At 39.4% G+C, this 14,413-nt stretch overlaps 1 protein-coding gene across 4 annotated transcripts in view; it reads left to right on the top strand.

The window, feature by feature from the left end:
• PTPRC (protein tyrosine phosphatase receptor type C) overlaps positions 1–10,092 on the top strand; it is a 103,060-nt gene extending 92,968 nt beyond the window's left edge. For all 4 annotated transcript variants that reach the window (XM_010956275.3, XM_010956274.3, XM_010956273.3 and 1 more), the window contains 7 exons: positions 1,509–1,599; positions 2,865–2,998; positions 3,920–4,054; positions 5,443–5,565; positions 5,782–5,960; positions 7,555–7,690; positions 8,480–10,092. In XM_010956275.3, coding sequence (XP_010954577.1) covers positions 1,509–1,599; positions 2,865–2,998; positions 3,920–4,054; positions 5,443–5,565; positions 5,782–5,960; positions 7,555–7,690; positions 8,480–8,755 — 1,074 coding nt within the window. In that variant the 3' untranslated portion in view covers positions 8,756–10,092. The remainder of the gene's footprint in view (positions 1–1,508; positions 1,600–2,864; positions 2,999–3,919; positions 4,055–5,442; positions 5,566–5,781; positions 5,961–7,554; positions 7,691–8,479) is intronic.
• Positions 10,093–14,413: the final 4,321 nt, after the last annotated feature.

The raw sequence follows: 14,413 nt of genomic DNA, 5'->3' as shown, positions 1-14,413 counted from the left end.
CATTCGGTTGTTTTGTTTCGTTTTGTGTTTCTGATCCCTGCAATGACACTGGAGTTAGGGGTGGTGTATAGTTGGGTCAAAGCCATCTAGGATTTTTTTTAAAGTGACCAATTGAAAGTTGGGAAGCAAAGGAACTGAGGGTGTTTGCAAGTGAGTGACGTAGTGTGGACACAGAAGGACACGGGGCATGTGGAGGAAGCAGCAAAGACAATGTACCAAGGGCTGCGACAGGACTGCAGGGGGCTGGATTGGAGGCACTAGGATAGGAAGGGTAGGGATGGCAGAAATCATAGGTTTTAAGGTGATGCAATGTTTGGAATGAAACTTACGAAGGTAGAGTGGAGAATGTGGATGACTGGGGAGCTAAGAAATGAAGACACTGGAGCGTTGATTCAAAACAAGGTGTCATATTTTAAAACTATGTACACAATACATACACACACACATATATGCACACAAATATGCATGTGTAATCTTACCAAACTGTGCAGGACGACTCCCTCTACTTGGGTTATTCATCCACTTGACAAATATTTATTGAAGCTATTTATTGGGAAGAGAAGGCTGCAGGCAGGAGATCTTCCAGAAGAAACTGACATTTAAACTGATATCTAAAGGGTGAGGAAGTCAGCAGAGTGACAAGAGGGGTCATGGTGGTCCAGTCAGGAAACACCCGTATGAGTTTGCCGAGAATCAAAGGACAGCTTGGCTCCTTCCAAGGATTGAGGAAGTTGATTCGGCTGCAGTGCAGAGGGGCCCAGCAGGAGGTGAGGCTGGAGAGGCAGTCAAGGGCATGACCTGAAAGGCTTTCTGTGTTGCACAGATGTTGGAATCTTCCCAAGGAAGCTGCCAGAAGCCTGAGAAGGGCAGTCTCTGTTTTGTGCGTTAGAAGGATCAGAGCAAGTGAGACTGAAGATCAAGAGGCCACTTAATGATGTTTTCAAGGGAGGAATCAGAGTGGACTAGACTACGTAGGGAGAGAGGAGGGTAGGAAGACTGGAGAGCTTTACCGAGAAACATGGCAGGTCTGGCCGACTGATTAGCTCCTGGAAGAGCAGCCAGGAAGGCTTCACGAGATGACGTGCTGATTATTCCAAGCATGAGCCTAGACTTCTGCAAATGCTTTACCTGGAGAACTTACTTGGGGCTATTTAAAATAATTCACCATTGCTCTTGCAATGCGGATAATAATCACCATCTGTCCAGTGCTTTCCACTTACACAAGAACAAACCATACTATTTGGCTATCTGGCACCTATTAGCCAGGGAGCTTATTCTGTTATATAATTGTATATTTTTAGTTCAAACCAACCGCATCAAAGTACTAAATACCTGAGCAATTAAAAGGAAAAATTTCGAGGCAAACGTAAAAATTGTGATTTTGGAGAAGGTATGCAAATTTCACAAAACTTGATGAAGTTATTTTTTGAGTGTCTTATGCTACAATAATAAACTAAGCCAATACTTCTGTTTTTAAAGGAGTTTTCCATGCTTTTCCTTTCCCTCAGAGACTTCCTTCGTACAGGAGCTGGAGGACACAGCACATTGGCAAACAAGAAGAAAATAAGAGTAAAAACAGGAATTCTCACATCATTCCATGTATGCTGTTTATTTGATTTTATTTTTTGTACCAGATAAAGTTAAGCTCACTTTTGGATTTGTTTAATGTGAGACACACACACAGATGATCTTGAAGCAAGTTTTTGACATTTGTTTGACAGTAGAGGATAGTTGTAGGCTGTTTAAATTTCAGTTGTAGCAAATACTTTGGACTCCAAACATTTACAACAGACTTTGGAAAAGTGGTTCTGTTCAGTGTTTTTCTTCTACCAATTCGTTCAGAACTGGGTTGTCAGAAAGACGTCACTTCTGAAGCTGGGAGGAAAAAAAGGCCAAGTCCTCTTACCAGTTCTCTCTCATCTTCAGTTTATTTCAGTTATTTACTCCAGAGTCACTGCCAAATAGCAAAACTGCACTTTTTTGTTCCCTTGCTCTTCCCTCTTTATCCCTTTCTGATATCAGGGAGGCTAAAAGTAGGTGGAAAGTGTACTGTAAACTGTCAGTCATCAAATTTAACAAATCAAACTATGCATCATTCTCAAGACTTGAATTCTGCTTTATGAGTATATTGCTAGGACCACATCTGGTGCAAGTAGAATTTTATTCAGCTGCATTTACTAAAATTAGCATGGAGGAAACATAACCCAAGCCAATAAACCAGACAACCAAATAAATCGGATCATGCATGGTTGACCTACTTAATTTCTGAAGATGTCCTTATGAATATAGCCTAGAATATAGAAATGGTGGTGCTATAGCTAATCAGGTCATTCGGCTAGGCCATTATAAATGAAAGAAACTGAGAAATACTGAGAAATAATGGATGGAATCATTTTCTTGATTAAGTAATAATTTATCTGAGATACCCATTTAATTAAGATTGTTAATTTAATGTTAATAGGATATCATTGGAAAATTAGGTTTTTACCTAAGGTATGTATTTTCTTAACTTATATATCTATTTTTAAACTTATATCTGGCAGAATGATGAAATTCCATGGAAAATAAAGTTTATGCATTGAAGATTGAATAGTTACACGAAACTTTATGACTCCTATTTGCTTAACATAGAGTTATGTTCTATGTTTTTTTTTCCTGGAACTCTCTTGGGACCTCCTTTTTATTAGACTTTTAAAAAGTAATTTGTTAATCAATAAAAATTGAAGAGGATCTCATTCCATGTAGATCAATATATTTACAGAATGCAATCTATTGCTTCTAAATTACTTTCTGATTTCCATTTGACAATCAAGCAGAGATCTGGTCTTTTAAAGAAAGACTGACTCCTAGTTTGCTTTGCGTAGATGACTTTAACAGGGTGCCACTTCGACACGAGCTGGAAGTGAGCAAAGAGAGTGAGCACGATTCAGATGCGTCTTCGGACGATGACAGTGACTTGGAGGAAACAAGCAAATACATCAATGCGTCTTTTGTCATGGTAGGTCCGCACATTTCCAAAATCCGAGATCTAATGCTTTAAACAATATTCCTGTGTTATCATGGCCCTGCATGAAATGATTTTTATCAAAGAATGGTGAGCTTGACCACAGCTAGGTATTGATGGACACAAAAGTCTCAATTTTCATATTGTATTTTAACTTACTGAAATACTTAGATGTTAAAGCTTAATGAGTTGATATGAAATAAAACAATGCTATTGCTTACAATTTATGACAAATATGACTATAATTTAGAAAATACTAAATTTGAGCAGAAACTAATGTTTGAAAATGCTTGTATTTACCCAGATAACCCAAACTGTAAGTAAATCCAAATTTGTATATTTGTAGAGTTAAGCATTTTTCATTCAGGTTATTTGAATTATGAGGTGGGTCTGTTATATACCTTTTCTTAAAATGCACTGAGAATTCAAACAAGGAATTTCAGTTATTCGGTAAATACTTTTGCACATAGGCTCAGCTGGATTTCTTTCTTTCCCCAATTTTCCTAAAACACACATTCATAGAATACGAGTTTAATGATGTGCTCTCATGAGAATATATAGACACAAATTAGAGACACAAAGATAATTTGAAATGCTCTTGCTATTTTTTTTACAATCACATTAACCTTTTTTAGAGAAAAAATGGTACTTGGGAAGGAAAACTTGGTTCATCTTCTAAACTAATATCTTCCAACGCTGATTCCACATTCTTAGCCCAGTATTGTAATTAGCTAACAAAGCACCTCACATATAGATGTCACATTATCGCGTGGACCTAAGAATCTTAATATTTTTATGTAACAGCATTGATATCAAATTAAGTGACTACATTTCCAGATGGTTATTTTAATGCTGCACTGTTCTCTCGTCAGCAGGAGTAACCAAGTCTCACCTATTTTATTTCACTTTTCTAAGAGTTACTGGAAACCGGAAGTGATGATTGCTACTCAGGGACCACTGAAGGAGACCATTGGTGACTTCTGGCAGATGGTAGTCCAAAGAAAAGTCAAGGTGATTGTTATGCTGACAGAGCTAAGGAGTGGAGACCAGGTTGGTACTTTTAAGAATCTCTTTTTAAAAATTTTTCCATCCTAAAATGTGATTTCTTCATTCTTGGATTACTTGCTTGATGGCTACACCTGTCTCCTTTTGAACTCTTTGTCGCACAATTCCATTGGAAATTCCCATTTTCCATCCAAGCATCCGAGCACTGGCCTCTGAAGTTTTGCATCCGGATCCAACCTTCTCTCCTGTTTGTCCCTCCTCAGCTGCACCCACTGCTCACAGATGACCGGCAGCACCCGAGGACCACCTCTGCTAAACACAACAGACACAGCCGCGTTCTCCTTCTTTTTCTTCCAAGATGAAAACCAAACTCCTCAGTCTGATATTCAAGACCCTGAACAATCAGGCCCTCAAATGTCTTTCCATTTTCCTTACGTTTCTATGTTTTGCAGACTTTCCACTCTGGTTAAGGAGGTTTACTGGCTGAATCTTTAACACACCGTTTCTGTTTTTATCACTGAGTCTCAATTTTCTGACATTCCACATATCTCAAGTTCTCTTCCCATGTTGATCCCATTCTCCTAGAAGGATAAAACTCCTGAAATATGCATCTAAATCTTGTCTTCTTTAAACCCGTGGAACATTTATGGTCCTAAAATTCTGCAGTTGGTGGTGAGCTTAAGGCTTACTTCGACCTCCCCCCAGTGCCTGTTACCTGTGCTGGGTGCTCCCCTTAGCACTGACTTAGCAGCATCTTCCTGGCGGCACATCTTAGTTTTAGCACCTAACACGTTATCTGACACATGTTAAAGCTATTTAATAAATATCCTCAGAAGCGTGTAAATATATTGCATGCTTTTTCTCTCCCTCTTTTCCCTGGTTTCCTACCCCTGTCCACAGAAAGTAGCTTTTTTATTTTTATGTATTTTTTTTGAAAAAGAAATGTTCATTCAGATTTCCAACATGGAATTCCAGCAGTCTTTTCTTTCATCTAAGTTGCAAGGGCCAGAAAATGGAATGGGCGTGTTGTCAGCAACGGTGGGGCTGTAGTCGGTGGAGAACCATTTGCAGAGGGAAGAAACCCTTTTGTATTCCATCTGTTCTTCAACCTGACCCCTTCCTAGGATGGCAGAGCCCTTCTGTGGTCCTTCTGGGGTGTCCTGGCCAGCTCGGTGACTCCTCCGTTCCCTTGATTTACACCAGGAGACACCACGTATGTGGTGAACGGATGTCTAACAGACCTCAAATAGATTTTAGGTTTTTGTGAGTAGGTTTCAATTTTAGAGCACAACTAGTCATTTTGATTTAATAGAACAGAGGGAAGAAAAGAGAGAGAGGGAGAGACAAAGGCAAAGGCAGAAAGGGGCACTCTGAACACTGAGGAGGCAAACAGAACGCTTGTGTAGATGTTGAAAGCGGTCTCCCCTCTCCAGGAAGCCTGTGCTCAGTACTGGGAAGAAGGGACCCAAACATGCGGAGACGTGGAGGTTCAGATGAAAGACACCAACAGATCTGCGGCCTACACCATCCGCGCGTTCGAACTGAGACATTCCAAGGTACAGAAACGGGTTCAGGAGGATGTGTACCGGGTGGACGTGACCTGGTAGGAAAAGCTCGTTCGTTGGGAAAACAAAGCAACCATCAACTGAATGTTGTCAGGGTAGATTTTTTTAAATGACTTAAATGAAAGTAACTATGAGGAACATGTGACCATCAAATGATCACATGGGCTGAGCTTGCTCTGAGCGTGTCCCCTTGACCTCCGCTTGCAGAGGAAAGAGCCGCGCACCGTGTACCAGTACCAGTTCAGCAGCTGGACGGCGGAGGGGCTTCCCGCGGAGCCCCAGGAGCTCATCTCTATGATTCAGAATCTCAAACAGAAACTCCCCAAGAAGAATTCCACCGACGGGAATAAGTACCACAAGACGGTGCCCCTCCTCGTTCACTGCAGGTGGGTGGGGTTGCGTGAGCCGCGCCCTGAGCTCCGGGAAGCAGCGGTTCACACCTCCCGTTGGATTCGACTCCGCCTGGTGGCCGCAGCGCGTGGCCGCAGGGGAGCCTGCACGGGAGTCTAGCTCTGCCCCCTGCTCCCGCAGCGTGCCTACTGCAGAAACGCGGTAGAAACCAGGACAGCTCGGTGCCACACTGTTAGACTGCGAGTCCTTAGTACCAGTGTCGTGCCATCCCTGACGCCCCCGTGCCTAACGTTGAACCTGGGATGTCATGTCCTCAGTAAACTAATGAACGAACAGAAGGATTCATGGGCAGGTAGATGGAGGGACGTGACGTTTTACTTCTGCTTCAGTGCATTGAGTCACTCCTTTAGGTGTCAGCAGACTCCAGAGGACTGAGTGCTTTGCCTCCAGTGAACAGCTCTCAAGTCATGTCTTAACTGAAACCTCAGTGTTTAGCAACTTTGATTTGAAACCCATCACCTGACTTTCTAAGCTGACCCCAAAGGCAAAGATTTGCATAATAATACTTGAGTTTATGAATTTCTGTTATGCAGACCCATAATGTTTGTCTGTGGCAGATACCTACGTAACCATCTCAAATAAGAAATACTGAAAGAAGGATGTGTGTTTACATAAAAATGTTAAGATAATGGAGACATGAAAAACAGCAAAAATGGGAAACGTAAATCTAGTGACATGCTTTTAGAATGTTTGAGAAAGCTTGATAATAATTATTAGAATTGCATATACTACAATCAAGCCCTTAGATATATACTACTTTTGGACATCTATTTTCAAAGGTAAAATTTACATGGAAAGAACGTGGAAGAAGGGAGATTTAGGCTTTAAAACTATATGTGCTTCTTAAGGTATGGTTGAATACCTACTATCTGTTCCTTGGTTATGAGTGAGGTTAAATGAAGTTCTACTGATAACATATTCTTTAAAATGAATTTTTAAAATAATGTAACACACCTTTCACAATTTGGAAAATGATTTGGTTGCCCTCTTTTTAATGAATAATTCCACTAGGCATCATTTTTCTATTGGTATGGAAGTCTAAACGTTTGTAAAAAAGCATTTGAGAGGCAGGAGTGAGGAGAAAAAGCATGTGGTCTAGAAATTTACGAAAGATCAGGTCCAGCATTTCTGGTTCCATCAGTTTCTGGGTATGGCTTTCTCTCCCCTAAATCTCAGTGTCTCATCCATCAAAGTGGCATTATGTTATTTGTTGTAACAACTTCGGATGTAAATAAAAATGCATTCTCATTCATAGACTACTAAATAGAAGAAAGTATATTTTTAAAGCCTGAGATAAACATGTTTTAAACTATAGGTCTGTTATATTCGCAAGTTGGAAAAGTTTGTACAAAAAATGCACTTAGCAGAAGTATTTTACTCCTAAGAGACTAGAATAAAATAATTACAATAAGCCTGCAGTGAAGAACATATTTATGTTTCTCTCTTCCAATTTTATTCCAATATCACCTTTTCCATAAAATGTAGAATTATTATTATTATTATTATTATTATTATTATTATTATTATTATTATTATTATTATTATTATTACCTTTTCTTCCTTTTATAGAGATGGAGCTCAGCACACAGGAGTATTTTGTGCTTTGTTTAACCTCTTGGAAAGTGCAGAAACAGAAGATGTGATAGATGTTTTTCAAGTCGTAAAATCTCTACGCAAAGCTAGACCAGGAATGGTTCCCACATTTGTAAGTATACGCCACCACTGGTGTTTAACATGCTTTGCGATTTTTCATGGGAGGGGAAGGTAATTAGGCTTATTTATTTATTTTAATGGAGGTACAGGGGATTGAACCCCGGACCTCGTGCCTGGTAGGCATGCGCTCTACCACTGAGCTACACCCAATTTCCTCTCCTCTCCTTCCCTTTCTCCCTCCCCTCTGGTCCTCTCCCTTCATTCTCTTCTATTCACTTTTCTAGTCTTATTTTTTGAATTCCATTTTTACATCATAACTCACTTTGAATTGTTATCAGCATAAATAAGAAAACTAATTGGATTTTGCCAGCAATTTGTGGTGGCATTTCTGGAAGAATATTTCTTTAAATGCTCATTAATTTCCTAATTTCCCCAACCTTTAATCTTGTATCAAATTGTGTTGCCATGTAGCAGAACATCCCAAGAGGCCAATCTGGTGAAGCTGCAAAGGAGATTCTGAAGAGTATTCTATAGTCAAACCTTTAGATGCCTAAGGAGATTTTAAAGGTCCTTTGTGGGGAAGGTGTAGCTTGGTGGTAGAGCACATGCTTAGCATGCAGAAGGTCCTAGGTTCAATCCCCAGTACCTCCATTTAAAGATAAATAAGTAAACCTAATTATCTCCTCCACCCCTCCACCCCCAAAAAACCCCAAAATGTTCTTTTTATGAAAACACACATTTATTCCACAAATAAATGATTAAGTCTTGGTAACTTTCATTTGATGTAAAAATAATTCCACAAACCTCTTTTATGTGATTTCTCCCTTCTTTCCTGTATTAGGAGCAGTACCAATTCCTGTATGATGTCATTGCGAGCACCTACCCGGCCCAGAATGGACAAGTAAGGAAAAGCCACCATCAGGAAGATACAATTGAGTTTGATAATGAGGTGGACAAAGCAAACCAGGATGCTAATTGTGTGAGTCCACCGGGCCCCCTGGACGAAGCCCCTGAAGGCAACAAAGAGGATGGAGGCTCCAAACCAGCGAGTGGCTCTGAGGGGCCAGAACATTCTGCCAATGGTCCTGCGAGTCCAGTTTTAACTCAAAGTGCATAGGAAGAGGCATGCGGGGGCAACTCGCAACCCCATATGAAGTATGATTTCTATTTTTCTAGAAGTAGTGAGGCAAAACTGGTACACAGTGGATTCATGACATTCAAGGACCAACATTGGTGGGAAGTTTCTATTTTACAGCTGTAGAAAAATATTTAAGACAGTTTGGCTGAAGTATTTTGTACAATCTTGTGCTTATTTTAAAGTTTTTTCCATCATTCAGCCAAAAAAATCACCTCTTTGTAGTCTTTGTATGTGTGTGTGTGTGTGTGTGTGTGTGTGTGTGTGTGTGTGTGTGTGTGAAAGAGAGAGAGAGAAAGATTTCAGGTAAATCTATATGCTGTTGAGAAACTTTGCCTTTTTGGTTTCTTTTCTTTTCTTTTCTTTTCTTTTTTTTTTTTGAAGGAAAAAGACAAGACTTTATTCTGGAAATGTTAGCTTAAATGTCTATTTTTTTAAAAATCATGTCACGTGTGGCCTCTTTGTAAGAATAGCATGTACATTTCTAGAATGACCTCAAGATGGCCTCCTTGTTCTACCTAAATATCTCAGAGCTTCCTGTGTTACTTCTAGAAATAGATGTAAACGTAGTGTGTGTGTATAGTTACTACAAGAAAGTTAACTAAATTAAAATTTGGAAACCTTAGGTTCCATATGTTAGCATTTGGTTCAATATCTTTTCAAGTTTATTTAATCTAATTTAAAATTTTCAGGCAGGCCTATCTTGTTGTCCTCATGTGGTGGTTACACCTTTGCAACACAGATTAGTCTTTGTATAATATGTAAAAGTCACTGCTGCATAATTTTGACCCAAAATTATAGGTTTGTTGCAATTGAACTTAAATATCTTTAAACAAATGCATTTTCTATTAAATCCAGAGGTTAAAAACAGAGTCATGAAAATGTATTTGTGCTAAATATTTACATGCGAGGCCTAATATAGTTATTTTTTTATGGACTAAGACGTCGATATGAGACATAGAACATTGTATATGCTTATTTTTCATCGTACAGTTTGTCTTTGACTTTCATTAAAGTGCGTTTATCTTGAATTTCTCAAATGCTTAGACTGTTTTTACCAGGAATTGATGTCAATAATTACAATAAAATTCAATTATTATCTCTTTTTGTACATAATATTTTAGGCATGATAAACATTCACACATGGATTTTGGAAGCATGTATTGAAATATAGGCTCATGCAGTTAACATCTGTGGAGCAGCTCTGCAGGTCTCATTCTTTTTTTTTTAAAGATCTATGGTTTAATTTTGAATCTAGAAAAAACTTCAAGAAAAATGGTCATTTTCAAAGGGTAATAAACAAAACTTCCTTTACTGAATTCTGCATCAGCCTGTTCCCTTAGCCACATGTTACCTTTAAGGGGGTTTCGCTTTCTGTGTCTTCACTATCCTGCCTGATTCTATATCTCTCAACTATTGTCGTCAGTTGCTGCCTGATCAGCTCCCATTTGCCTTGTGATCATCCTTCTAATTCTTTTGTTCCTATACACACAGAATTAGCCATCAGTCCTCACAGCGTTGTACAGCACCTTGCCGTTAACAAAGACAAGAAGGGAGTTTTAGGATGAAGCAATCGTTTCTAATTTACCTTGTTTACTTTTATCTCTTCACTTACTAGTGAAGAAAGGGGATTGTGAACCATCCACTATCAGCTCTGGCAAGAAAGGAGACTTGCTTTACCCCTCTCACTGGCCGTGCAAACCCCAGTGCCTGAAGGCTGATGAGTTCCCATCGGAGGATGTGGTTGAAATTTACAGTCCTCATGTTCAGTAGACTAATGTCGTGTGTGTCTGTTTCTTCCACGAGCCGCTTTCAAAGCACAAACAGCAAACAGTCTCAGTTCTAAATTATCCACGAGTAAAGTTTTAGTATAGAGGCCTTAGCTGCCAGTGACACTTTCCAAAGATAGATGTGGGTTTTAGATGTGTGTTTTCCCATTTGACTCTGTCCTTTCAAGAAGACACAAAATGAATACTTAGATAACAGAGCAATGGGAATTTCTATTAGTTTACCAGAAGCAAGCTAGGCACATTTTTTCCCCTTGTGTGTGTGAGAAGTTGTGGTAACAGGAGGGGCAGCGCGGTGGGCAGTCAGAGGCTCCATTACCCCGTGAGAACACGTATCGCTCGGAAGTTGGGGCCCGTCCCACTGGAGCAGGGACTCATGTCTATGATTTTTATCTTAAAAAGGAAAAGAATACGTGAAGCACAGACCCATGTCTATGACCGGGGTGGCATTCCTGGGGAATCTGTGATGAGACATTAAAAATTCCTCCTCTAAAGTTTGGCACCGCCATTAGTAATTCCAGGACCTAGTCAGAAAAATTAAGCAAAAAGTTCCAACTTAATAAAGCCTGGTCCATTTTAGGGGCAAGGCTTGGATCCTATTGTATATTATTAGACAGAAAGAGACTGTGTCGCGTTCCATTTAAAGTTTGCTTATTTCTGGTGCTAAAATTCACTGGGAATAAAAGATACACTTAGCACTCTAAAAATTCAGCTCCCAAGCCATTCATTGTTTTTACATATGACAAATGCATATTTGCAGAAGAGAAATATACATTTTAATCTCTCTGTAATGCTAAGCCTGTATGAAGTGATTAGCTGAATGTCTTCGCAATGATTGTTTTTAAAGTGTAAGTGTCTCCTCAGAATGCAATGCTTGCACAGCGAAATTTTCATCTCTTTTGCTGTTTTCCTGCTAAAACACTGAATGTGAAGTTTATTATTTCTTATAACTAAGACTGGTCTTAATTTTTAATTTACACTGGAGATTAGTTAGCAAATGTTCTCATAGCACTATATTAGGCCTAAGGAAGTAGATGCAAACTGTTCTGGCTAATCGCAGAGAGTTTCTTGATGTGAAGACTTCCAGATGCTCAACTTCCAAGGAAAGGAATATCTCTTAGAATAAGTAGGAGGGGCTATGACTCACTTTCTTATGCAGGTTTCACAGCTGGAATGACCTGAAGGTTCTTCAAAGGGACACATCCAAAATTAGGATTTTTTTCATTCCCTGTTTTGGGTGAAAAGATTTATTCTGCAAAAGGTCCATTTTCTGTAATTTTTCTTTTGTAAGCCCCTTTATACTTCTCTTTCCACTTTCCCAGTTCAATACTAACCCAGTCAAAGGGTGTGCATCTTATATCACTTCTTAATAAATAAAAAAAATTATTATTATTATTACTAACATTTATCGAGGCACAATTCTTGCCAGGCATTTGATTCATTGTTTTACCTGTATTTGTTTCTCAAGACAAATTCTCCAAAGCACATCCTCTTAATATTTCTATTTTACTGATGAGAATGTGAAGCTTAGAAAAGTTTGGTACCTGGACTGTTCCAACACATCTGAACCAGCTCTTACTGGCACTAAAGTCTGTGTTTATAAGCTCCTGATCTTCTGCCGTCCCCAGTATCAACTTTGTTCACATATTTTGAAAAATTAGTGGGAAAAAAAGCAGTCTGAATTTCTTTTATGTCTTTTCTCAATCCTGTGATTAGAACAAAAACAAAAATAAAACCACGTGTAACATATGCTCTCAACAACCCTGTATGCTCTAGTTAGCTGAGCTGAACTCACTCACAAGATTGAAGTGATTACACAAAAATAAACACACTCTTAAACACCTACAGGAAAGGGCTGTTCTCAGAATGCATGTAAACAAAGATCACTTCGTTCCCAAAGTGAGAGCCAGGAAGTAAAACCCAGCAATAAGTCACACATGTCATTGTTCCATTGTCTCTCAATTTGGTAATCAGAACAAATTCTTACTGTTAAGATCACATTTCAGTGCATTTGCAAAGGACCCATCAATCAGCATTTGAAACAAGTTAACAGGGTGCATAAAATGGAAACCACGTCTCAGAGAGTATGACTCACTCCTTCTCTGGTAAGTGAGCCCAAGGGCACTTGGTTTCTCTGACCTAGCTGTCCCCAAACATAGGATGCCAGGGACCTGGACACGGATTTCCTATGGAAAATGACACGTGCGTTTCCCTCTAGAAAACCAGGGCTTTCTTGATTCATGTGCATAATAGTAAAAGTGGGACCTCTGCTGCACTGTATTTAATTTTCCAGGAAAGGAGAACTTGTGGGGCTCAGTCTCTTTCAGGTATGATGGGCGAATCCTGCCATTAGGGGCTGGTGACCTTTCAAAGACTGAAAATATTGTCTTGAATTTTTACGGCTTGTGTAGTCTTGGCTGTGAGATGGAGAGAGGATGTGGCACCAGGGAGGGAAACACTCTGCCCACTGTCATCACACTGGATGAAAGACGGTAAGCAGTTGAATTGCCCATTAGCACCTGTCCCTCAGCTGCTAACCCAGGATCCACATAGGGTTTCCTCACCACGTTCCAAGGTAGCTTCATACCAAGAATTTTTACTGGTAACCCACAATCCAGGTTTGTCATTAATTCAGACTAAGTTGTCCCTCATGAATTACAATTCATGACTTTTGTCATGCAAGTTAGAAAACAGAAAGGGATGAAACAGATGATTGCCTTTCTAGGAAACTGACATGGAGTCAATCCCTCTATAACGGAGGTTCCATTTACCTTTAATTATCTGCCTTCACTGCACTGACAGCTTAACCTAAACAGGGATGGAAAACACAGGATATGCAGAAGATTTAAAATTGCAACTTTGGATATTTTCATCGTAATTAACAGAAATTAAAAAAAAAAAAAGAAACTTGCTCACTGGCCAGCTGGTTCTGCTAAAATGAAACTTCCTCATTGGTATCTGGTGCCTGCTTTGAGTTACTCTGAATTGACTGTGGATAAACCTCCCATCGTTTCTCAACATGGTGGTGGGTCTTCGTGGACATGAGCAAAGAACAGTGAGCTAGCTGTCTAAGGTAACACTCTGTGGGACATGTCAGCAATGGTTATTTGCACATCATCTTCTAAAAACGTGTGTTTTCTCCCCCTACCCTGTTCTTTCCCAGGGCAGCTTCTCTGATTAGGTTATAGGTCTTTAAGGAGCCATCAGATCTTTGCCTTAGAAGCTGCATCTGGACATGGCTCCCGTACTGTCTCGGAATGTCTGGTAACCCTAAAAAACGCTGCATCCTTCTTGGATGACGGAGGAGTACCACAAAGGATCACACTTAGTTCAACATACAAGAAGGGTTTCTTTCCGATAGCTAGAGTCATGTGAATTCCACGAGAAATGCTTATCAGTGACTCAAATGCAGTGAACTTTGGTCTGGATTTTTCAGCGTCTGTGCCAGGGTGTGGGTTTCCCCTAACATAGTCTAATGCTTCTCATCTGTGCTCACAGTCAGTTTTCGTTTTATAAAGTGACTTCTTAAATGAAACAAGTTATTTTTGTAAACAGAACATGCTTTGGCAGTTTTCTCTTTGTTTAAAGTAGCATTAAATCATGGAGGTCAAATTTCTCTTTGATGAGAGCCAGTGGTAAATAAACTCTATTTGTTCTTGCAGGAGGTAGCAAAATATTTATTCACAATTTAAATGCAGGAAGTTAAAAAAGGTCAAAATCAGTCAAGTCAATGAATGACAAATTTAGTCAAATTACTAAAATCTACTGTTTCTCTCTGCAGATTTTTACTAGTAGGTTTTAATTCAATGCCCTGTAGTCATCAGAGAACATATGAATTTCAGAAATAAAACCA

This window comes from Camelus bactrianus, chromosome 23 (assembly GCF_048773025.1).
Source record: "Camelus bactrianus isolate YW-2024 breed Bactrian camel chromosome 23, ASM4877302v1, whole genome shotgun sequence".
NCBI lineage: Eukaryota > Metazoa > Chordata > Mammalia > Artiodactyla > Camelidae > Camelus > Camelus bactrianus.
Note: the sequence above shows the minus strand (reverse complement) of the source record. Positions and strands in the feature narration are given on the sequence as shown.